At 40.7% G+C, this 23,213-nt stretch overlaps 1 protein-coding gene across 2 annotated transcripts; it reads right to left on the bottom strand.

Annotated features, from left to right (window-relative positions):
• Window positions 1-785: 785 nt before the first annotated feature.
• LOC118398038 (serine/threonine-protein kinase pdik1l-like) lies at window positions 786-22,052 on the bottom strand. 2 transcript variants are annotated; one of them, XM_035793003.2, is made up of 3 exons: window positions 21,637-22,052; window positions 20,366-20,653; window positions 786-4,961 (listed from the first exon to the last, which is right to left on the bottom strand). In XM_035793003.2, the coding sequence occupies exons 2-3, from the start codon at window positions 20,648-20,650 to the stop codon at window positions 4,221-4,223; spliced, it is 1,026 nt and encodes a 341-aa protein (XP_035648896.1). In that variant the 5' UTR covers window positions 20,651-20,653; window positions 21,637-22,052; the 3' UTR covers window positions 786-4,220. The 2 variants fall into 2 exon arrangements, with proteins under 2 accessions (XP_035648896.1, XP_035648895.1); XM_035793002.2 differs by having other exon boundaries at window positions 20,366-20,657; window positions 21,637-22,048.
• Between the last annotated feature and the right edge of the window lie 1,161 nt (window positions 22,053-23,213).

Below are 23,213 nucleotides of genomic sequence, written 5' to 3'. Positions count from 1 at the left end.
ATGTTTATTGCTTGTTATCTGACGTTCTGTCGGAGCTATCATTTCTCCTGACATTTGAGTAGCATTTTTTGAAATGTCGTCATTTTAAACAGATTTATGGATATAAATGGCATATTATTGAAAACAAATTAATGTACTGTGTAACATGTAATATTACTGTCATCTGATGAAGATTTTCAAAAGGTTAGTAATTTATTTATTTTTTAATCCTACTTTTAAATTTAATTTTTTCTGGGACAAAATGGCCACCGCTTGCCTTTTGTTTCGGTGGTTATCTAATATAAATATGTGCTATGTTTTCGCCATAAAACATTTTAGAAATCTGACTTGCTGGGTAGATTAACAAGATGTTTCTTTCATTTGAGCTATTGGACTTGTTAATGTGTGGAGGTTAAATATTTTTAGGAATATTTTTTCGCATTGTGCGTTATGGTAATGAGCTTGAGCCGTAGTCACGATCCCGGATGGGGAGTTCTAAGAGGCTAACTCACCTTGAACCCATATGTCGTTGGAAGAGGGATTTTAGATTTGATAACGAGAACTACCCCATGAGATTGAAAGTAGGTGTTAGTTACTCTGTTAACAGATTAACATTTTGCTAGTGAGCTGAAATGTGGCATTCAATTAACCAGAAGCTTAAGAGAATCAACTATATACCATTTGTTGATTGGAGAGGTTATCTACCACTCAATTAGCAGCTAAATTAATGGAAAACTTGCAGGAGAGTTGATTCTCACTAAAATATTCACTATGTAATCTAACATGACTTTTTTTACATGCAAGAGGACTTTGCTAATACAATAGTTTATTTGTTGGTTTTATTTATAATTCAACAATGAATGACACTTATTACAGAATGTATTGATCCATTTCATTTAATCTCTTCAAAAATATCTTACATTGAAATACTGTTCATAGAAAAGTTTGAGCCCCTCCCCCCACACACCTGGTTGTAATGTACACTGGTGCTTGGTTATTTTCAACTGATGAGGTTTCTCTTTGTAATGGGTCCTGTTCTGAATAGGGCACTTACGTGTGTCCACCCTTTTCCATAATATATATAGTACTATTAGACCAGGGCCTGTGGTCAAAAGTAGTGCACTTAGGCAATAGGGTGCCATATGGGACACAGATTTCACCAAAGATGACACATCGGAGTCTGGTAGGATTATATTTCAGGCAACAAGCTCTTTCCCCATATCAAGCTCATCAGAAGCAGCAAAGACGTTTGAGTTGTTGACCCCGGTTGTGTGTACCCAATCTTGTTACACAAACCAACTTTCAGCCAATGAAGACAATTACCACCACACCAATACAGTATCCAACTAATTATAAACACACTTCTGTATCAATGACAGAAGATAACGGAAGCTGAAGTAACTGTTGAAAAAAAAAAGAAAACCCATCACAGCAAATATACAACTCACTGTCAAGGCCCTTGAAAACAGAACGTAGTAATCCAGTCACGTCCATGAGCCTCCTCTAACCTCTGTAGTAGCTCATATACAGTATATAGTCAGAGTGCACAAAACATTAGGAGCACCTGCGCTTACAGACCGACCAGGTGAAAGCTATGATCCCTTATTGATGTCCCTTGTTAAATCCACTTCAAAATCCGTGTAGCTGAAGGGGAGACGGGTTAAAGAAGGATTTTTAAGCCACGAGACAATTGAGATATGGACTGTGACATTCAGAGAGTGAACGGGCAAGACAAAATATTTAAGTGCCTTTGTACGGGGCATGGTAGTAGGTGCCCCAGTTGGAGAATGTCAAGAACTGCAACACTGCTGGGTTTTTCACAGCTCAACAGTTTCCCATGTATCAAAAACGGTCCACCAGCCAAAGGACAGCCAACCTACTTGACACAACTGTGGGAAGCATGAGTCAAAAAAGGCCAGCATCCCTGTGGAATGCTTGACACCTTGTAGAGTCCATGCCACAATGAACTGAGGCTGTTGTGAGGGCAAAATATGGTGCAACTCAATATTAGGAAGGTGTTCCTAATGTTTTGTAGACAGTATATTTTGCGTTCTGATGGGGTACAACAGTTTAAACTCATGAGGCATCAATTTATATTCTTCATGAATCAATGGGTACTTCTAAATGAATGCTAAGTCCAAAAATGGATGTAGCAACTACTGATTTCCCCTTTAATACAATATCCATCTAAAAGCACAACCCGTGCTAACATTTTGGGCGTAAAATAGTTGAGATAAGAACCCCAAAGTCAAAATTCTCAACAAAAATGTGCCTGGCCGACACAAAATCAAACAATATAGTGCTATACGTGCTAGTGTGTGGAGATATTCAAATAAAGCATAAAGTATGTTAACATCATGAAAGACAAGAGTATTTTGGCAATGGAAGACATTTTAAAAAGGTAGTAATAATGCAGGTGACAGCCAGGTCGTACGAAACACATTTTACAAGTTCTGCCACTGTTTAAGAATGCCACTCAAACTACATTTTCAGATGAACATTTGATGGTATTGATACGCTCCCACAACTGTTAGAAGCGCAGAAAGTTTGGACTTGCAAGGCGATAAGCCGGGATCCCGAGATGAGCCTTCCTGTACGTCTTTCAACTTTACCAAAAGCCTAAATAGGCTTAGTATGGGTCTGTCAGAAGGAAGCATGGAGAAAGGGATTACCGGTACGAGCCAGGGTAAACTGAGGTGTGTGTGAGAGATTAAAACGGGGGCAACTACAGTCAGTAGTTGGCCCTAATTTTGTATTTATTTATACACACATACACACATTATATATATGTATATGTATATATATAAAAGAGAAGGTTAAACAAATGGTATTGTGTCAAACTATTGCGCCTCTGGGCTCAGGGAGGTGTGTGTGCTGTGCTGGTGTCTCCCCTCGCTCTCTCTTCCTCTTTGAAGGTGCGAGGCATTGCATGCATAAGTAGACTGTTTGACAATACGTCCTCCAAGGCCCCTAGTAAACACTGGTGTCGTCACACCATATCCAGCCTTCTCAAGGTGATAGATAGCAGGGTAAGTTAAGATAAAGGAAAACAAAATAAAAGTGCATTTGTTGTCAACTGATTGCCACTGAAGTAGAACCCCTAACCATACCGTTCACACAGGTTTAATTCATAACTAAACTGACCTCCAATTATGAGAATTCAAGTCTAAATTCAAGCTCTATATTATATTAATACAAGCAGGACACTGACTCTTCAGCCAAACATATTGATGTTGTTTGGGGTAGGAACACATTCCTTTATGCATTTAGAACAGGCAGCTTGTTGTCTCTGGTCTTCAAGTTATGTGACTTAATTTAATTTACATTCCAAACACTCCATTCCTCAAATTATTTTCATTCTGGGCCAATCATGACACTGGCTGGCTGGGAATTGCTAGGTTAGGTCTGCACTGGGCTGGGAATTGCTAGGTTAGGTCTGCACTGGGCTGGAATTGCTAGGTTAGGTCTGCACTGGCATACCAAGACTGTCAGCTCCCACAAGCCTAATTCCCATAGTTGGCTCAGGGCCAGCTCAGAATACACAGGCCTCTGATGTCATGTTGCTCTCTCTTCAAAAACAGCTGTTTGTCTACAAATCCCAACAAACAGTATATCTTCATTTTTACCTGAGCAGTGGGAAGTGTGCGTGTGCCTGTTTGTTGAAAGGGAAGAGCAGGGTGTGGTCACAGAATTCTGGTAAAACCAGCCGTGCACAGTTTACGATCACTGAGGTGTGGACCTGTGTGTATAATTGCATCCATATCATAACAGGATAGTCTCCCTGTATCATAACTTTAGTATGAATATTACCACAGAGTCTGGGGTAGCATTTGTAGGCAAACTACAGAGTCAACTTTAACAGTTTAACCTAAACCAGTAGCAGTGGGGTAGCTAGCAACGCATCCCCTTCTGCAAGACAGACAGCTGAATGTGCTTATGGACAGCCTTGCCATGTTAACATTCAAAACAAAACATTTTACAGACTGGCTGTCAACCTGTTGAGCTAGGTTTACCAGTACTTCCGATCCGATATCCAACTGCAAAGCCAAAATCTTTGCAAACTTTGAATTGTTCCCAGAGCGAGAGAGCGAGCGAGCGAGAGCGAGAGAGAGCGAGAGAAAAATAATATTTGTGTGGCCTCCGTCACAGGAGCAAACAGTGGTGAATTAGGCCTAGATACATGTTCTTGACATTGTGACTACAAGTCCCATGGTCCTCTCCCCTCCTATCCATCCCCATTATCACGTGTCCCAGTCGAGCTCTCTGCAGGCGATCCTGACCAGTCGGAGCTCCAGTTCAAAGGCATCAGGCCTCTCCTGAGGGTTGAACGACAGCATCTCCCTGATAAGCTGTTTCATGCCGGCATTCATGCTCTTCATCCTGGCAGGGATCAACAGCTCCATCTTGGGGTTCTCCAGGAGCGCCTCCCCGAGGGGCACGATCTCCTCCCCCTGCTGCACGTAGCTTCCCAGGAGCTCTTTCTGAGTCTCCACATCCACGAACGTGATGCGCTCCACCATGGCCCAGATGATGATGCCCAGGGCAAAGATGTCTGCTTTAGCCGTGTAGTGGCCCTCCCACACCTCTGGAGCCATGTAGAAGTCTGTGCCGCACGCCATGGAAAGGAAACACTTGTTGACAGATGCTGGTTCCTCAGGGTTAAGGCCCGACGTGGAGCAGACCTTGGATAGGCCGAAGTCTGCAACCTTCAGGGTAGGCTCGGGGGTTCCAGCCAAGGTCCTTCCCTGGGAGATGAGGATGTTGTCAGGCTTCAGGTCCCGGTGGATGATCTGGTTTCGGTGGAGGAAGGCCAGGGCACTTCCTAACTGCAGCATGAAGCTGGTGTTGGTCTTGCGGCTGGGTTTACGGGACAACAGGTAAGCATTCATGTCTCCTCCGTCACAGAAGTCCATGACAAACCACAGGTAGTAGGCACAGCAGGGGTCAAAGGTAATCTCTCCCTTCAGAGATGTCTCCACCAGCTGGTGATAAAGAAACAGAAAGAACATTAGTCTTAATAGTACATCACATACAGTGCAATTATTCAGACTAGAGGTCGACAGACTAAATCAGCATGGCGGATTAATTAGGGCCGATTTCAAGTTTATAACAATCAGTAATCAGCCCTTTTGGACGCAAATTATGGCCGATTACAATGCAATCTACGAGGAAACTGCGTGGCAGGCTGACCACCTGTTACGTGAGTGAGCCTGCCACGAGAGTGCACCGTCAAAAGGACATTGTGACTGCAAGGAGCCAAGGTAAGTTGCTAGATAGCATTAAACTTCTCATAAAAACAATCTTCAGATAATCACTAGTTAACCTAGTAATATCAACCATGTGTAGTTAACCTCTGGGGTAGGTGAGACGCTAACATCCCAACCGGCCAACATCCGGTGAAACTGCAGAACGCTAACATTCTAAATATACCATTTGTTATAGTTCTTCTTGTAAATACATGTGTCTTACATCATACGTCTTATTAATCCAGCCGCTGTGTCAGATTTCAAAAAGGCTTTACTGAGAAAGCAAACCGTACGATTTTCTGAGGACAGCTCCCCGCACACACAAGTATTACTAGCATTTTCCTACCAAGCATTAGCGTCACGAAAGTCAGAAATAACAATAAAATAAATTGCTTACCTTTTAAGATCTTCCTCTGGTGGCAATGCCAAGTGTCCTAACTACACAGTGAATTTTCATTTTGTTTGATAAGATCTATTTTTATAGCCTAACACAAAACATTTGTAAACCGCTTGCGTCGTGATTTCCATCTCATTCAAATTTGGACGAAACGTTCATGGTAATTACACACTAAACAAACGTTTATCCAGTCATGGTTGGTTTCATTGAAATCCTCTGTTTGTTACTAACACAACCATACTTGATGGTTCTTTTCCCGGGACGTATTGACCAAAACAAACAGATTTGAAGACGCCAATCAATGACCTCATTGCGCACCAATGGTAGGACCAGTCTATCGTTGATTGGCTGTATTTTGGCCCAATGACCACTGATCATCTTGAATTCTAGCTTGGAAGATAGCCAACGAGCTGAGGGAAATGGCAATATGTAATGGTTATACGTTCGAAGACCAGCCTTTGTCGTAGACTCTGACGTAAAAGAGGTTCATTCGCCATTGCAAATCCTAATTGACGGAGCCACGAGTGTTACGCATAGCAGTACATAGTCAATAGCATTTTCAGCAAGTTTATATATTTAAATTATGGTGAATAAATCAGGAAAAGCTAAAACAAAGTCTAGGTATAAAGATTTAACCCAAATTCTAGAGGAAATTGATAGAGAAAGCGAGACAGAGTTGCTTCAGCACCTTCCGTCCCCTCTACCCCTTCTGCTCCAACCAGTGGTGTTCACCTGCCCAGATTCATCTCTGCAGGCATGAATGTGCCTCAGGGCAAAAAGGGCACAGTAGGGAGACATCATTGTGCCCTTTGTCACAGGAAATACCCCATCACCTGCACAACCTGTTCAGTAAGCCTCTGCTTTACAGCAGAAAGAGACTGCTATGGGCCATGGCAGCAGCAGCACAATATTGTGTAGAGGACCGAGGGTCTTCACAATATTGTAAATAGAAAATGTGTAAATAGTTACCCTTGTTATTTGTTTGTTTAATTATTATTTAAATACAAAAAAGTGTATATAGTTATTTCCTTCAAAATGTATCACTGTACCAATTCGGCCACCTGGGTACATTTGTGTGGGACACCTGGGTGACTACATGCTCAATGTCATGTAGCTCGCTCATGTTTGCAGTTCTGTCTAAAACTTTGCTCAGCTATTGTTGCCATCTTATGTTCTTCATTCAAATCATCCCCAGCATCCTATCTGTATGTCTGGCTGTTCTTGTTCATTTGAACGATTATGCAGCAACAATAAACTAAAAACGCATGTTTATTTCCTTGTATTTTCTTCTACCAGATCTATTGTGTTATATTCTCCTACATTCAATTCACATTTTCACAAAATTGTTAGTTTCATATGATACCAACAAAATGCATATCCTTGCTTCTGGGCCTGAGCTACAGGCAGTTAGATTAGGGTATGTTTTCAGGCGAAAATTGAGAAGGGGGGTAACACCAAAGAAATTAACTAGCTTGTCCTGCGTTGCATAAAATCAATGCGGTGCCTGTTAATTTATCATCGAATCACAGCCTACTTCAACATCGCCAAATGGGTGATTTAACTTCTTGGTGACAGGGGGCAGTAATTTTCACATCTGGATGAAATGCATGCCCAAATTCAACTGCCTGCTACTCATCCCCAGAATATAAGATATGCATAATATTAGTAACTCTGAAGTTTCCAAAACTGTTTTGAATCGTCTGTGAGTATAACAGAACTTATGTAGCAGACGAAACCCTGAGGACAAACCATTCAGATTATTTTTATTTTTAGGTCACTATCTTTTTGATGGGTTTTCATTGGGAATCCAGATTTCTAAGGGACTTGATTGCAGTTCCTATCACTTCCACTGGATGTCACCAGTTTTTAGAAATTGGTTGAGGTTTTTCCTTTGTGTAATGAAGTAGTAGCCCTGTTCAAAACGAGGGTCACTTCAAGTGTACTGTTAGAGGCGCATGACCAGAAAGGTAGCGTCAGTTTGTTTTCTTCCTGTATTGAACACAGATCATCCAGTCTTCAATTTGATCAATTATTTACTTTTTTAAAAATACCAAAAGTTGTATTACAAAAGTAGTTTGAAATGTTTGGCAAAGTTTACAGGTAACTTTTGAGATATTTTGTAGTTACATTGCGCAAGTTGGAACCGGTGTTTTTCTGGATCAAACGTGCCAAATAAATCGACATTTTGGATATATATATCAATGGACTTATTCGAACAAAAGGACCATTTGTGATGTTTATGGGACAGAGTGTCAACAGAAGAAGCTCTCCTCAGATAATAGCATTGTTTGCTTTTGCCGAAAAGCCTTTTTGAAATCTGACATGTTGGCTGGATTCACAACACGTGTAGCTTTAATTTGGTATCTTACCTGTGTGATTTCACAAAAGTTTCATTTTTATAGTAATTTATTTGAATTTGGCGCTCTGCATTTTCTCTGGCTTTTGGCTAGCGTCCTACATATCCCAGAGAGGTTAACAAAAGAGCATTAGCGAAAAAAAGCACAATCGTTGCACAAGATGTACCCAACAATAAACAATGCCTTTCTTAAAATCAATACACAGAAGTAGATTTTTTTTTTTTAAACCTGCATATTTAGTTTAATTTATGATAGCAGGCAATATTAACTAGGGAAACTGTCACTTCTCTTGCATTCAGTGCAAGCAGAGTCAGGGTATATGCAACAGTTTGGGCTGCCTGGCTCGTTGCGAACTGTGACCTAATTTGCCATAATTATGACATAACATTGAAGGTTGTGCAACGTAACAGCAATATTTAGACTTAGGCTTGCCACCAGTTCTATAAAATACAGAACGGTTCTGTATTTCACTGAAATAATAAAACGTTTGGTTTTCAAAGTGATAGTTTCCGGATTTTACCTTAATGACCAAAGGCTCGTATTTCTGTGTTTATTATATTATAATTAAGTCTATGATTTGATAGAGCAGTCTGGTAGTAGGCAGCAGCAGACTCATGAGTATTCATTCAAACAGCGCTTCACTACGTTTGCCAGCAGCTCTTAGCAATGCTTGAAGCACAGCGCTGTTTATGACTTCATGCCCATCAACTCACAAGATTAGGCTGGCAATACTAGTGCCTATAAGAACATCCAATAGTCAAAAGGTATATGAAATACAAATGGTGTAGAGAGAAATAGTTGATGCGTCATTATTCCTATAATAACTACAACCTAAAACTTAACTGGGTATATTGAACCACCAGCTTTCATATGTTTTCAAGGAACTTAAAATGTTAGCTTTTTTAAAATGGCACATGTTGCACTTTTACTTTCTTCTCCAACACTGTGTTTTTGCATTATTTAAACCAAATGGAAAAATATTCATTATTTATTTGAGGCTAAATTGATTTTCTTTATGTATTATTAAGTTAAAATAAAAATGTTCATTCAGTATTGTTGTAATTGTTATTGAACAAAAAACGAATTTAAAATAATAATAAATATTTTAAAAATAAGCTGATTAAATCGGTATCAGCTATTTTGGTCCTCTAAATATCTGTATTGAAAAATCATAATACGTCGACCTCTAATTCAGACCCCTTCACTTTTCCGTTACAGCCTTATTCTAAAATGGATTCAAAATCATCCCCCCAATTCACGAACAGCCTATAAACGACAAAGCAAACACAGGTTTAGACATTTTTGCAGTATTATTCAGCCCCCTCTACTTTTTCCACATTGTTACAATTACAGCCTTATTCTAAAATGTATTAATATTCTAAAATTGATTGAGGTAAAAACAAAAATAATCTACACAATAACAAAGCAAAAACAGGTTTAGACATATACAAATTTATTTATATATTTATTTATTTAAATATATATAAAATATATGTGCATGTGTGTATATATACACACACACACATTAAAAAAATACACGTGTATTTTTTAAATATGTGTATATACACACACATTAAAAAAACACACGTGTATTTTTTTAATATGTGTATATACACACGCGCGTGTGTATATACACATATTAAAAAAATACACGTGTGTGTATATATACACGTATTTTTTTAATGTGTGTATATATATACACACGTGTATTTTTTTAATATGTGTATATACACACACACACACACGTGTGTGTGTGTGTGTGTGTGTGTGTGTGTGTGTGTGTGTGTGTGTATACACACATTAAAAAAATACACGTGTGTGTATATATACACACATTAAAAAAATACACGTGTATACACACACACACGTGTATTTTTTTTATGTGTATATATACACACAAAAAACATGTGTATATAATATATAACACACATAAAAATACAAGTATGTATATATACACATATATTAAAAAAATAAGTGTGTGTATACACACACACACGTATGTATGTATGTACGTACGTATGTATGTACGTACGTATGTGTGTATGTACGTACGTGTGTGTGTGTGTATGTATATATACATACATTTTTTTTTATATGTGTGTATACACACATATATTAAAAAAATAAGTGTGTGTATACACACACGTATGTATGTATGTATGTATGTATGTATGTATGTATGTATGTATGTACGTATGTGTGTATGTACGTATGTGTGTATGTACGTACGTGTGTATGTACGTACGTACGTACGTATGTATGTGTGTATGTACGTACGTATGTGTGTATGTACGTACGTACGTATGTGTGTATGTACGTACGTACGTATGTGTGTATGTATGTACGTACGTATGTATGTGTGTATGTACGTACGTATGTGTGTATGTACGTACGTATGTATGTGTGCATGTACGTACGTATGTATGTGTGTATGTACGTACGTATGTATGTGTGTATGTATATATACATACATTTTTTTTTATATGTGTGTACACACACACGTATTTTTTATATATAGATATATACACACACAGACCCTTTGCTATGAACTCGAAATTGAGCTCAGGTGCATGTTCTTACCATTTATCATCGATGTTTCTACAACTTGAGTCCACCTGTGGTAAATTCAATTGTTTGGACATGATTTAGGAAGACACACCTGTCTATATCACACGGTCCCACAGTTGACAGTGCATGTTTGAGCAAAAACCAAGCCATGAGGTCAAAGGAATTGTCCCTAGAGCTCCGAGACATGATTGTGGCGTAGACCTGAGAAAGGGTACCAAAACATTTCTGCAGCATTGAAGCATTGAGGATCCCCAAGAACACAGAAGTTTGGAATCACCAAGACTCTTCCTAGAGCTTGGACAGGCCAAAGATACCTGACAATAGCTGTGCAGCGATGCTCCGCATCCATCCTGACAGAATTTGAGAGAATCTGCAGAGAAGAATGGGACAAACTCCCCAAATACATGTGTGCCAAGGCTGTAGCGTCATACCCAAGAAGACTCGGGGCTGTAATCACTGCCAAAGGTGCTTCAACAAAGCACTGAGTAAAGGGTCTGAATACTTTTTTCTTCGTCATTATGGAGTATTGTGTGTAGATTGAGGGAAAAAACGATTTAATACATTTTTAGAATAATGGTGTAACATGACGTGGAAAAAGTCGAGGGGAATGAAAACTTTCCAACTGCAATGTAGATGGAAAAATATATTACAACGTTGACCAAATCGATTGGTCAAAAGAACAGAACCACTCGGTCAACCAACAATTTTTGTATTTATTTTTGTCGAGGAAAGCTGTAGTTATAATTAGGGGAGGGATAATGACAATTTTCAATAAACAAACTAAATTTGCTTGTCTTTGGCTTTGAATTTACAGTGTGATTGCCATCCTTTGTGAGCTGTCAAACAGAGGGGTATTTACATGTGGCGTGTTGGCTGTTTTTCTGTCTCATGTTTTTTTTTTCTCATCATAACTCATTGCGGGTTTCTGCTGAAGGAACTGGGTTCACCACAAGCACGCACACATCTACTTTTGACAGCTGACCAGATCCAAATCTATAGAAAATCTCCCATAGAAAATGTGATTCAGGTTTTTGACATGCACACACCAGCAGGACAACTACTTGGGTTTTAAATTACAAGCTAATGCTTGACAATCTTTATGGTACAAAACACCACATTGAGTCCCACCACCTAGGGAAACCCTGTCCATACAAAAATAAAAAATAAATAAAAAGGTCAAATTGTCACATGCCATTCAGCGAGCCGAGGCATCCATAAGCTAATAGATGCAAATAATCCACCAGCATTTGCACAGACAGATAATGCGGTCCCTGGCCTCAGTGGTCCATTTTATCCCTCTATAAGCAGCAGCAGAACATTGGAACATTACAGAAAAGACTGTCTGAACAAAGGATTCTGGGAAAGCTGCCAAGCCCAACACACTGGAGTGTTTAACAAGCTTGTAGAGCGGTCGGACAATGTGTGTAAGTGTGTGACAATGGCCCATGTGCCACTGAGGCTATAATCAGTTGTTGCCAGTCCCTTTAAACCCTCAGTTAGCCAGGGGGGAGGAACAGGGTTGACTGGGGAGTAGAGTCCCTAAACCAGCGCTCAATGAGGACATGAGATGCCCCCTTAAAACCAGTGGTGATGGCATCACCTGACAGACACAGGGACACAAGGACAGACGAGCTAAACATCCTGGCATAACTCAACACACAACAGATAGAAATAACAGAGGACACAGTCTTCTGAACTAACTAGAGTCAAAGTCAGAGTATAAACTCTGTAGAGAGGCATCCAACAGGCTGAATGTGAGGCCAAAACACTGGAAGCAACACTAGCTAACACCTTGAATTACTAGCAAAAATGTACATCAGTGTAAAGGAATGTGCTCAGCCACTGACAACATGTAGAATAACCAGAAGGAAAAAACAAAACCTAACACTCCCTTTATCAACTAGCATGACTGTGCGCAATGTCCAATACATTATTCTATAGCCTACGTTGGCATCTACTGTGTGTCCTGTTCTGGATAATGAACTTATGGTATGTTACATTAAATCAAATGCTATGTCACATACGCCAAATACAACAGGTGTAGGTAGACCTTAGTGTGAAATGTTACTTACAAGACCTTAACCAAGAATGCCCTCTACCAACATGTTATGGTTCATGTATTTAGGCTATCCCTGTATCACTCCTGTAATTGCCACTTAGTGAAATGAGTTAATGACTTCAAAAACTTCTCCACATCAACATAGTCAGATTCCTCCCCTCTGTTCTGACCACTTCCTTATGAACTTACTCCTCAGCTGCCAAGACACTTCTCAGCATCTGCAAGACAGAACCTTGAGGTTGAATGTTAATTTCAGTCCTGCCAGCGCAGATCCGGATCTGATCTTTCAACAGTTACGCTCAAGATGTGGTTCCTGTGGTCTGAACATGTACTCTTCCATGTGATTGAGCCTATAATAGGTTTGAACTAGAGCCTTAGTACTAGGGCATAACCTTGAAATCATAAGTATCTGATAACTTGAGTACATCAAGTTGAAATAGTTAATGTTAAGATGCATGAAAAATACAAGTTTGATTTTCAAAAACTAGGTTCACCTTCACCAAAACCCACTAGTACCGCCCACATGGCGCTTATTTAAAAAGACATCCTAGATAACTCCCCTATCGGAAACCTTTCATATGAGCAACGCCGTCACCCTACACATGGACAAGGGGAAACCTGAGCCTGATCCCCAGTGAGCTCTCACATCTCCACCGGTTGTTTAACTTCTTTGGGATAGGGGGCAGCATTTTCACTTTTGGATGAATAGCGTGCCCAGAGTAAACTGCCTCCTACTCAGTCCCAGATGCTAATATATGCAGATTATTATTAGTATTGGCTAGAAAACACTGAAGTTTCTAAAACTGTTTGAATGATGTCTGAGTATAACAGAACCCATATAGCAGGCAAAAACCAGAGAAAAAAATCCAAACAGGAAGTGGGAAATCTGAGGTTTGTAGTTTTAGATAATAATATATGCCATTTAGCAGACGCTTTTATCCAAAGCGACTTACATTCATGTGTGCATCTCAGCCCCTATCGAATACACAGTGGGATATGGGTTATTTTGCACTTCCTAAGGCTTCCACTAGATGTCAACTGTCTTTAGAATGTTGTTTAAGGCTTCTTCAGTAAAGGGGGGACTGATGAGAGCTGTTTGACTAAGGGTTCTGGCAGCAGCCTCGTTCTCAGTCACACGCATTTCACATGAGGTAGCTCTTGTTCCATTGGTTTTCTACAGACAATGGCATTCTCTGGTTGGAACATTATTGAACATTTATGATAAAAAAAACATCCTAAAGATTGATTCTATACTTAGTTTGACAAGTTTCTTCGACCTGTAATATAACTTTTTAAGGTTTGTCCGACTGGACCTGAACGCGCGTTTGGATTTGTATACCAAACGCCCTAACAAAAGAAGCTATTTGGACATAAATGGACATTATCGAACAAAACATCTGTGGAACTGCGATTCCTGGGAGTGCATTCTGATGAAGATCAAAGGTAAGTGAATATTTATGATGCTATTTGACTAATGTTGACTGCACAACATGGCGGATATTTATTTTGGCTGGTTTGGGCTCTGAGTGCCGTACTCAGATTATGCTTTTTCCGTAAAGTTCTTGAAATCTGACACAGCGGTTGTATTAAGGAGAAGTGCAGCTAAAGTTTCATGTATACCATGTATAACAGTTAAATTTTCATCAACATTTATAATGAATATTTCTGTGAATTCATGTGGCTCTGCACAATCACTGCATGTTTTAGAACTGAACATAACATGCCAATGTATACTGACATTTTGTCATATAAATATGAACTTTATATGAACAAAACATACAGGTATTGTGTAACATGAAGTCCCTATGAGTGTCATCTGATGAAGATCAAAGAGAAATCAATTACTAACCTATGTGCTTTGTGACTCCTCTCTTTGGCTAGAAAAATGACTGGGTTTATCTGTGGCTTGGTGGTGACCTAACAATCTTTTGTGGAGCTTTTGCTGTAAAGCATTTTTGAAATCAGACAATGTGGCTGGATTAACGAGAATTGTATCTTTAAAATGGTGCATAATACTTGTATGTTTGAGAAATTTGATTTATGAGACTTGTTGATTTGTATTTGGTGCCCTGCAATTTCATTGGCGAGGGGGATTGCGCTACAGGTTACGCCACATCCCCTTTGCGCAATTCATGTATTGCTTTTACGATCGTTTTAATTGACTTACTCATCTATTGTAGGGCTGTCCCCTACAAAAAAATAAGTTGACCAATAGTCTTTCAATTGGTCAAATTCTCATCTTTTTATTTTTTATTACAAATGGAAAAATAGACAACCCTGTGTTTTAACCAAATCAACTATATGCACTGAGCTTGTCTGATGCTTTAATTAAGCACACTGGTTGATTAAATAATTAAGACAAATGACTCCAGAGGGAGCCAGATATCAAGATGGCCTAAACAGAAGAAGCAAATCTGTTCCCGACCTTCCTCCTCCGCTGCTGCTGGACTTTGCAAATGCTGCTGTTACACTCCTGAAGTTGCCAGTAAGAGGCTACACCAGGGGTCGTCAACATTTTCTATTTGGAGTGCCAATTTATCTTAGCATTTATACCGACCGGGCTGTGTGCCTATAACATTTTCATCTCAAAATCAATGTCATGTGGCTAATCTAAATGGAAATTAAACAAATCTAAAAGTAACTTTGATAGCCAATTATGTAAAAATGGCCTAGATAAAGCCAAGAAATAAAAACATTGCAGCCTGCAGGTAGAAAATATCATGATAAGAATATGTATCCTATAAATCACATTGCAGACAGGCAACAAACTTGAAACATTGTATGAACTATCACTCCATCACTCAGTCAAATTTCCCTTACACAGCCTGGAGGTGTTGGGTCATCGTCCTGTTGAAAAACAAATGATACGCCAACTAAGCCCAAACCAGATGGGATGGCGTATTGCTGCAAAATACTGTGGTGCCTTGAATTCTAAATAAATCATGACCGTGTCACCAGCAAAGGACTCCCACACAAGCATACCTCCTACATGCTTCACGGTGGGAACCACGCATGCGGAGATCATCCGTTCACCCATTCTGCTTCGCACAAAGACACGCCGTTTTTTGGACTCCTCAGACAAAAAGGACAGATTTCCACCGATCTATTGCTCGTGTTTCTTGGCCCAATCAAGTCTCTTCTTTTTGGTGTCCTTTTTAGTAGTGGTTTCTTTGCAGCAATTTGATCATGAAGGCCTGATTCACGCAGTCTCCTCTGAACAGTTGATGTTGAGATGTCTGTTACTTGAACTCAGTGAAGCATTCATTTAGGCTGCAAATGCTGTGGCTTGTAACTAATGAACTTATCCTCTGCAGTAGCGGTCTGGGTCTTCCTTTACTGTGGTGGTACTCATGAGCGCTTGATAGTTTTTGGGACTGCACTTGAAGAAACATTCAAATTCTTGATGTTCCTTATTGACTGATCTTCATGTCTTAAAGTAGTGATGGACAGTCGTTACCCTTTGCGGATTTGAGCTGTTCTTGCCATAATATGGACTTGGGTCTTTTACCAAATAGTCCTTTCTTCTGTATACCAACCCTACCTTGTCACAATACAACTGATTGGCCCAAACGCATTAAAGATACACTTCTTGTTAATCCAGCCGCTGTGTCAGGTGTCAAAAAGGCTTTTCGGCGAAAGCAAATCATACTATTATCTGAGGATATCAACCCATCAAACAAAGACAGAAAATCATAATTTAATCCGCCAGGCGCGACACAAAATTCAGAAATAAAGATATAATTCATGCCTTACATTGGAAGATCTTTTGTTGGCACTCCAATATGTCCCACAAACATGATAAATGGTCCTTTTGTTTAATTAATTCTGTCGTTATATATCCAAAATGTCCACTTATTTGGCGTGTTTGATCCAGAAAAACACTGATTTCAAATCACGCAACATGACTACAAAATATCTCAAGTTATGTAATCTTTGTCCAAACAACTTTCCTAATACAACTGTAGGTATTTTTTTACGTAAATAATCGATCAAATTTAAGACGAGATAAACTGCGTTCAATAACGGAGGAAAACATTGGAGCGTATGAGTTCTGTTATACTCAGACATTATTCAAACAGTTTTAGAAACTTCAGAGTGTTTTATATCCAAATCTACTAATGATATGCATATATTAGCAACTGGGACTGAGTAGCAGGCAGTTTACTCTGGGCACGCCTTTCATCCAAACGTGAAAATGCTGCCCCCTATCCCAAACACGTTTTAAGGATCATATCACCACCTTAACCGACACCCTAGACCCCACTACAATTTGCATACCGTCCTAATAGATCCACAGACGATGCAGTCGCCATCGCACTGCCATCTGGACAAGGGCAATAACTATGTAAGAAAGCTGTTCATTGAATATAGCTCAGCATTCAACACGATATTACACTCCAAGCTCATCAAGTTGGAGACCATGGGACTGAACCTTGCCCTGTGCAACTAGGTTTTGGACTGCACCTCCACTACGCTGATCCTCAACACAGGGGCCCCACATGGGTGCTTGTTCAGCCTCCTCCTGTACTCCAGGTTCACCCATGATTGCGTGGCCACGCACACCTCCAACCCCATCTATCTTCAGAGCTCGTGCTTCTAGGCGACCTAAACTGGAACATGCTAAACACCCCAGCCATCCTACAATCTAAGCTTGATGCCCTCAATCTTACACAAATTATCAATGAACCTACCAGGTACCACCCCAAAGCCATAAACACAGGCACCCTCATAGATATCATCCTAAACAACTTCCCCTCTAAATACACCTCTGCTGTCTTCAACCAAGATCTCAGCGATCACTGCCTCATTGCCTGCATCCATAATGGGTCAGCGGTCAAACGACCTCCACTCATCACTGTCAAACGCTCCCTGAAACACTTCAGCGAGCAGGCCTTTCTAGTCGACCTGGCAGGGGTGTCCTGGAAGGATATTGATCTCATCCCGTCAGTAGAGGATGCCAGGTTATTTTTTTTATTTTTATCCCTTCCTCACCATCTTAAATAAGCATGCCCCATTCAATAAATGTAGAACCAGGAACAACAGATATAGCCCTTGGTTCTCTCCAGACCCGACTGCCCTTAACCAACACAAAACCATCCTATGGCGTTCTGCATTAGCATCGAACAGCCCACCGTGATATGAAACTTTTCAGGGAAGCTAAAAACCAATATACACAGGCAGTTCGAAAAGCCAAGGCTAGCTTTTTCAAGCAAAAATTTGCTTCCTGCAACACAAACTCAAAAGTTCTGGAACACTAAAGTCCATAGAGAATAAGAACACCTCCTCCCAGCTGCCCACTGCACTAAAGATAAATCCACTATAATTGAGAATTTCAATAAGCATTTTTCTACAGCTGACCATGCTTTCCAACTGGCTACCCCTACCCCGGTCAACAGCACTGCACCCCACACAGCAACTCACCCATGCTTTCCCCATTTCTCCTTCTCCCAAATCCAGTCAGTGGATGGTCTGAAAGAGCTCGACAGCCTTGGTTTCTCAAATGATTGCCTCGCCTGGTTCACCAACTACTTCCCTAATAGAGGTCTGTGTGTCAAATCGGAGGGTCTGTTGTCCGGGCCTCTGGTAGTCTCTATGGGGGTGCCAGAGGGTTAAATTATCAGGCCGACTCGCTTCTCTGTATACATCAATGATGTCGCTCTTGCTGCTGGTGAGTCGCTGATCCACCTTTATGCAGACGACACCATTCTGTATACTTCTGGCCCTTCTTTGGACACTGTGTTAACAACCCTCCAGGCGAGCTTCAATGCCATACAACTCTCCTTCCGTGGCCTCCAATTGCTCTTAAATACAAGTAAAACTAAATACATGCTCTTCAACCGATCGCTGCCTGCAACTGCCCAACATCACTACTCTGGACGGCTCTGACTTAGAATATGTGGACAACTACAAATACCTAGGGGTCTGGTTAGATTGTAAACTCTCCTTCCAGACTCATATTAAGCATCTCCAATACAAAATTAAATCTAGAATTGGCTTCCTATTTCACAACAAAGCATCCTTCACTCATGCTGCCAAACATACCCTTATAAAACTGACCTATCTTATCAATCCTCAACTTCGGCAATGTAATTTACAAAATAGGCTCCAATACCCTACTCAATAAATTGGATGCAGTCTATCACAGTGCCATCCGTTGTCACCAAAGCCCCATATACTACCCACCACTGAGACATGTACGCTCTCGTTGGCTGGCCGTCGCTTCATACTCGTCGCCAAACCCACTGGCTCCAGGTCATCTACAAGACCCTGCTAGGTAAAGTCCCCCTTTAGCTCGCTGGTCACTATAGCACGCACTCCAGCAGGTATAGCTCTCTGGTCACCCCCAAAACTAATTATTCCTTTGGCCACCTCTCCTTCCAGTTCTCTGTTGCCAGTGACTGGAACGAACTACAAAAATCTCTGAAACTGGAAACACTTATCCCCCTCACTAGCTTTAAGTGTCAGCTGTCAGAGCAGCTCACAGATCACTGCACCTGCACATAGCCCATCTATAATTTAGCCCAAACAACTACCTCTTTCCCTACTGTATTTATTTTGCTCCTTTGCAACCCATTATTTCTCTCTACTTTGCACATTCCTCCACTGCAAATCAACCATCCCAGTGTTTTACTTGCTATATTGTATTTACTTTGCCACCATGGACTTTTTTGCCTTTACCTCCCTTGCTCACATTGTATATAGACTTATTTTTCTACTGTATGTTTGTTTTACTCCATGTGTAACTCTGTGTTGTTGTATGTGTTGAACTGCTTTGCTTTATCTTGGCCAGGTCACAATTGTAAATGAGAACTTGTTCTCAACTTGCCTACCTGGTTAAATAAAGGTGAAACAAAAAAAATCTAATAAAAAATTTGCAACAATGATGAGACAGCCTACAGAGAGGTGAGGGCCCTAGAGGAATGGTGCAAGGAAAATAACCTCTCCCTCAACGTCAACAAAATGAAGGAGCTGATCGTGGACTTCAGGAGATAGAGGGAGCACCTCCCCCCTATCCACATCGACAGGACAGCAGTGGGGAAGGTGGAAAGCTTCAAGTTCCTTGGCGTAGACATCACTGACAATCTGAAATGGTCCACCCACACAGACAGTGTGGTTAAGAAGGCACAATATCACCTCTTTTGGCAAAGCCCCTAAGACCGCCACAAACTTTTACAGATGCGCAATTGAGAGCATTCTATCGGACTGCATCACCACCTGGTACGGCAACTGCACCGCCCAAAACCGCCGGGCTCTCCAAAGGGTGGTGCGGTCTGCCCAACGCATCACCAGGGGCACACTGCCTGCCCTCCAGGACACCTACAGCACCCGATGTCACAGGAAGTCCAACAAGATCATCAAGGACATCAAACACCTGACCACGGACTGTTCACCCCGCTATCATCCAGAAGGCAAGGTCAGAACAGGTACATCAGACTTAAATAGCCACCACTAGTCAGCTGCCACCTAATTACTCAACCCTGCACCTTGGAGGCTGCTGCCCTATGTACATTGACATGGAATCAGTAGTCACTTTAATAATGTTTAAGTATGGTTTTACTCATTTCATATGTATATACTGTATGTCATTAAATATTTCTTAATTCCATTCTTGTATTTTTAGATGTGTGTATTGTTGTATACTACTGCACTGTTGGAGCTAGGAACAAACATTGCTTCACCCGCAATAACATCTGCTAAATGTGTATGTAAACAAAACATGTGATTTGATTTATCCATGTATATAAAAAGTTTTTTTTACCTCTAGGTATAGTGGGGAGCTGGACCCATGGCTCATCCTCTGAGCCAGGTCATCTCTCTGCAGGACACACTCCTCAAGGTGGATGACATTGGGGTGCTGGCTCTGGATACTGCTCAGGGCCCAGAATTCCCTGAGGGCCAACTCTACATTCTCTGGGCTGTGACAGCGGATCTTCTTCACGGCCATCCGGGCTCCAGTGCGTTTCACCACCGCCTCGTACACCACACCGTAGCTGCCACGCCCCACCTCCTGGATCAGCTCATACTTCGGCTGGCTGCTCACCATCCTCTTCCTCACGGTGCAGAGAGAAGTGGTGGGGTTAATTGGTTACCACTGATTATTGTTGAGAGTTAGGTGAGGTCAGCAGCACAGCAGAACAGAATGTAACACTTATACCTCTTAGCTACTGAATAATCTCCCAACCAGGTGGGTTAATTTGTCATATGTGACTTGACAGACATCTCCTCCTTAGCACGTCAAAACCCATAGCTATAGGCCTAGGCTAGTCTTAGTGTTTTGAGGAAAACAAACTACCTAGCTAAGTGACAATGTCAAATGCATGACAACAAAAAGGTTAGTGTTCGCATTTTAGCAAGTCAAATTAGGACAGTTAGCTACACACAAGAGAGCAATTGTGAAACCCGCAGAGGCCAACGCCTGCTAAATGTAAACAAATTAACTGTGCCCCTCACTCTCTGACCTGTACGTGCACACTAACGCATGGCTGGCAGCTGACACATTTTGAATGGGGAAAATGTACGTTTGTCAGCGGACTGCCCAAATATGTAAGAATAAATATAAATATAATAAAATAGTATTACGTTTAATTAACTAAGCTCTTGAGATGAATTAGTTAGCTACAGTTTTTTTAGGTAGCTAACAGTAACTAACGTTAGCTAACTAGGACGCCAAGGGAAGAAAATGGTGGCTAAAAATACAATAGCTTATTAGCTAGAATCATAGCTATATAGATGTAAATGTTGTCTATTTAGCTGTCACCACAGTGTGTGGAGGGTGGGGGTGTAGACACGGTCGTTTGCTTAGTAGTTTACGTAAACTACCTAGCTAGCTTGTTCAAATCGTGAACACGTTTATTGTCCTCTATGCGCCGAGTCAAAATTAGCACATTCGGCTAACTAACTAGTCCCACACACCTGCGCACATCACCAAGCATCATGTCGCACAGGCAGACAAAAGAACTGGCTTCTTCTGAAGACGAGGAAATGAAATAAAGAGCAGCTGGCTATATATCTAGCAAGCTACATATTTACCTGTTTTCGTCTTCTCTCAAGGATTCATTTGTTGTTGTCTTACTCACTTTCTATGGCAGCCATTAGCCACCACTCAGCCAAACACGTTGTCGCGCAGATAGACAAGTTCCGTGAGCGTGCTGAGCAAATCTGCAGCTCAAGTACCCCATCAACAGCGCGCGCCCGCTTGCTTGACTCGCTACTAAAACAACACAGACTGTGTGCTCTGTAGAAGCGAAAATGGGAAATACTGCCCCCCTTTTAACCAACCCTCTCCAGCTGAAATAGAAAATAACAATTGTGCCCCCGTTCATTGCATAGTTTTACATTCATGCAATGGATTTTTGCCCTGACAACTCCCTCCCAAAGTGTACAGTCACTGTGCCTCTCACATTCATTACACCAGTAAAACGAGGAATAACATTTCTTCCTCGGTGGAGAAATAACATTTATTTTCAATACATTTTTAAATTCGGTACACGCGCTGAGCAACGTTCTTTCCCCGAGATTGACAGGGGTGAGTCGTTTCTGAGAGGATAGTAACGACATCGCACTGACATCAAATAAATAGGTTATCTTGGAAAACGATGAAATTCAAAGTTTGTTTTTTGTATAACCATCTTAAATTAGTGCAATTATTGTTTGTAAAATTGTATTGGTTTTCCGGCAACCCCCTTGAATGCCATATTTAGTTTGCTCCAATGACACCATGTAGGTTGTACCATTATATTTTACATAACACAGACTATACGTTAATTATCTTGAATGAAAAAACGCTCTGAAAGATACATTTAGCTCAACCATTATTTTAGGCAGTAGGGAGTATCAACAAAGAACGGTATGATGTATTTTATCTTGATCAACACAGTTTGCATAACATTTAACTCCCCTATCACAATAGCTGTTTGGAGCATGCTCTGGGACAGCACCATCACAGAGTTCTAAACCTAGAGGTGCAACATTGCGAGACTTCCGGTACCGGTAGTTAAACAGAGCAAACAGACCAGAGTAGTCAATGAGAGGAGGGAAAATTCTTCCTTGGTTGTTAATTTTCTCGAAATCTAAGGATACAACCTAGATTCGAGCCAATGTAATTAAGTAGTTGAACTTGTTCTTTCTCCAATCGAGTGGAAGTGGCAAACTGATACGTTTTAATTTGCAATGACGTGCTTCTACGCATGCGCTTAGCCAGCCAACGTCGCCATGACATCGCCTACTACAAGTGTGATCAGGGATTTCTATTGGAGAAGCCGTTTTAGACTATCTCCATATGCTGTAATGTCTTTGACACCATCATGTGGGTGAAAAGAAGATGTGCACAATGTTGCAACAAAGTATTAATAAACGTGTTATTAAAAAGAAACATTGTCTCCTGAAACGTTTCTTTGTTACATTGTAAAACAACTTTAAAGTCTCTAGGCACTAGACTACCAACACATTAATCAAATATAGGCCCAGCATTGCATCACATTAATTTGTACATTTTTTAAATGTAACCTTTATTTAACTAGGCAAGTCAGTTAAGAACAAATTCTTATTTACAATGACGGCCTACCCTGGCCGATGCTGGACCAATTGTGCGCCGCCCTATGGGACTC

This window comes from Oncorhynchus keta, chromosome 19 (assembly GCF_023373465.1).
Source record: "Oncorhynchus keta strain PuntledgeMale-10-30-2019 chromosome 19, Oket_V2, whole genome shotgun sequence".
Classification (NCBI taxonomy): Eukaryota; Metazoa; Chordata; class Actinopteri; order Salmoniformes; family Salmonidae; genus Oncorhynchus; species Oncorhynchus keta.
This window is presented reverse-complemented; position numbering and strand designations above follow the sequence as displayed.

Excerpts from the sequence above, each read along its gene's own strand:
- LOC118398038 (XM_035793003.2), bottom strand. The coding sequence starts at position 20,650 with ATGGTGAGCAGCCAGCCGAAGTATGAGCTGATCCAGGAGGTGGGGCGT. Across the intron at positions 4,962-20,365 it reads GCTCCCCACTATACCTAGAG|CTGGTGGAGACATCTCTGAA; the intron begins GTAAAAAAAACT and ends CTTTATCACCAG.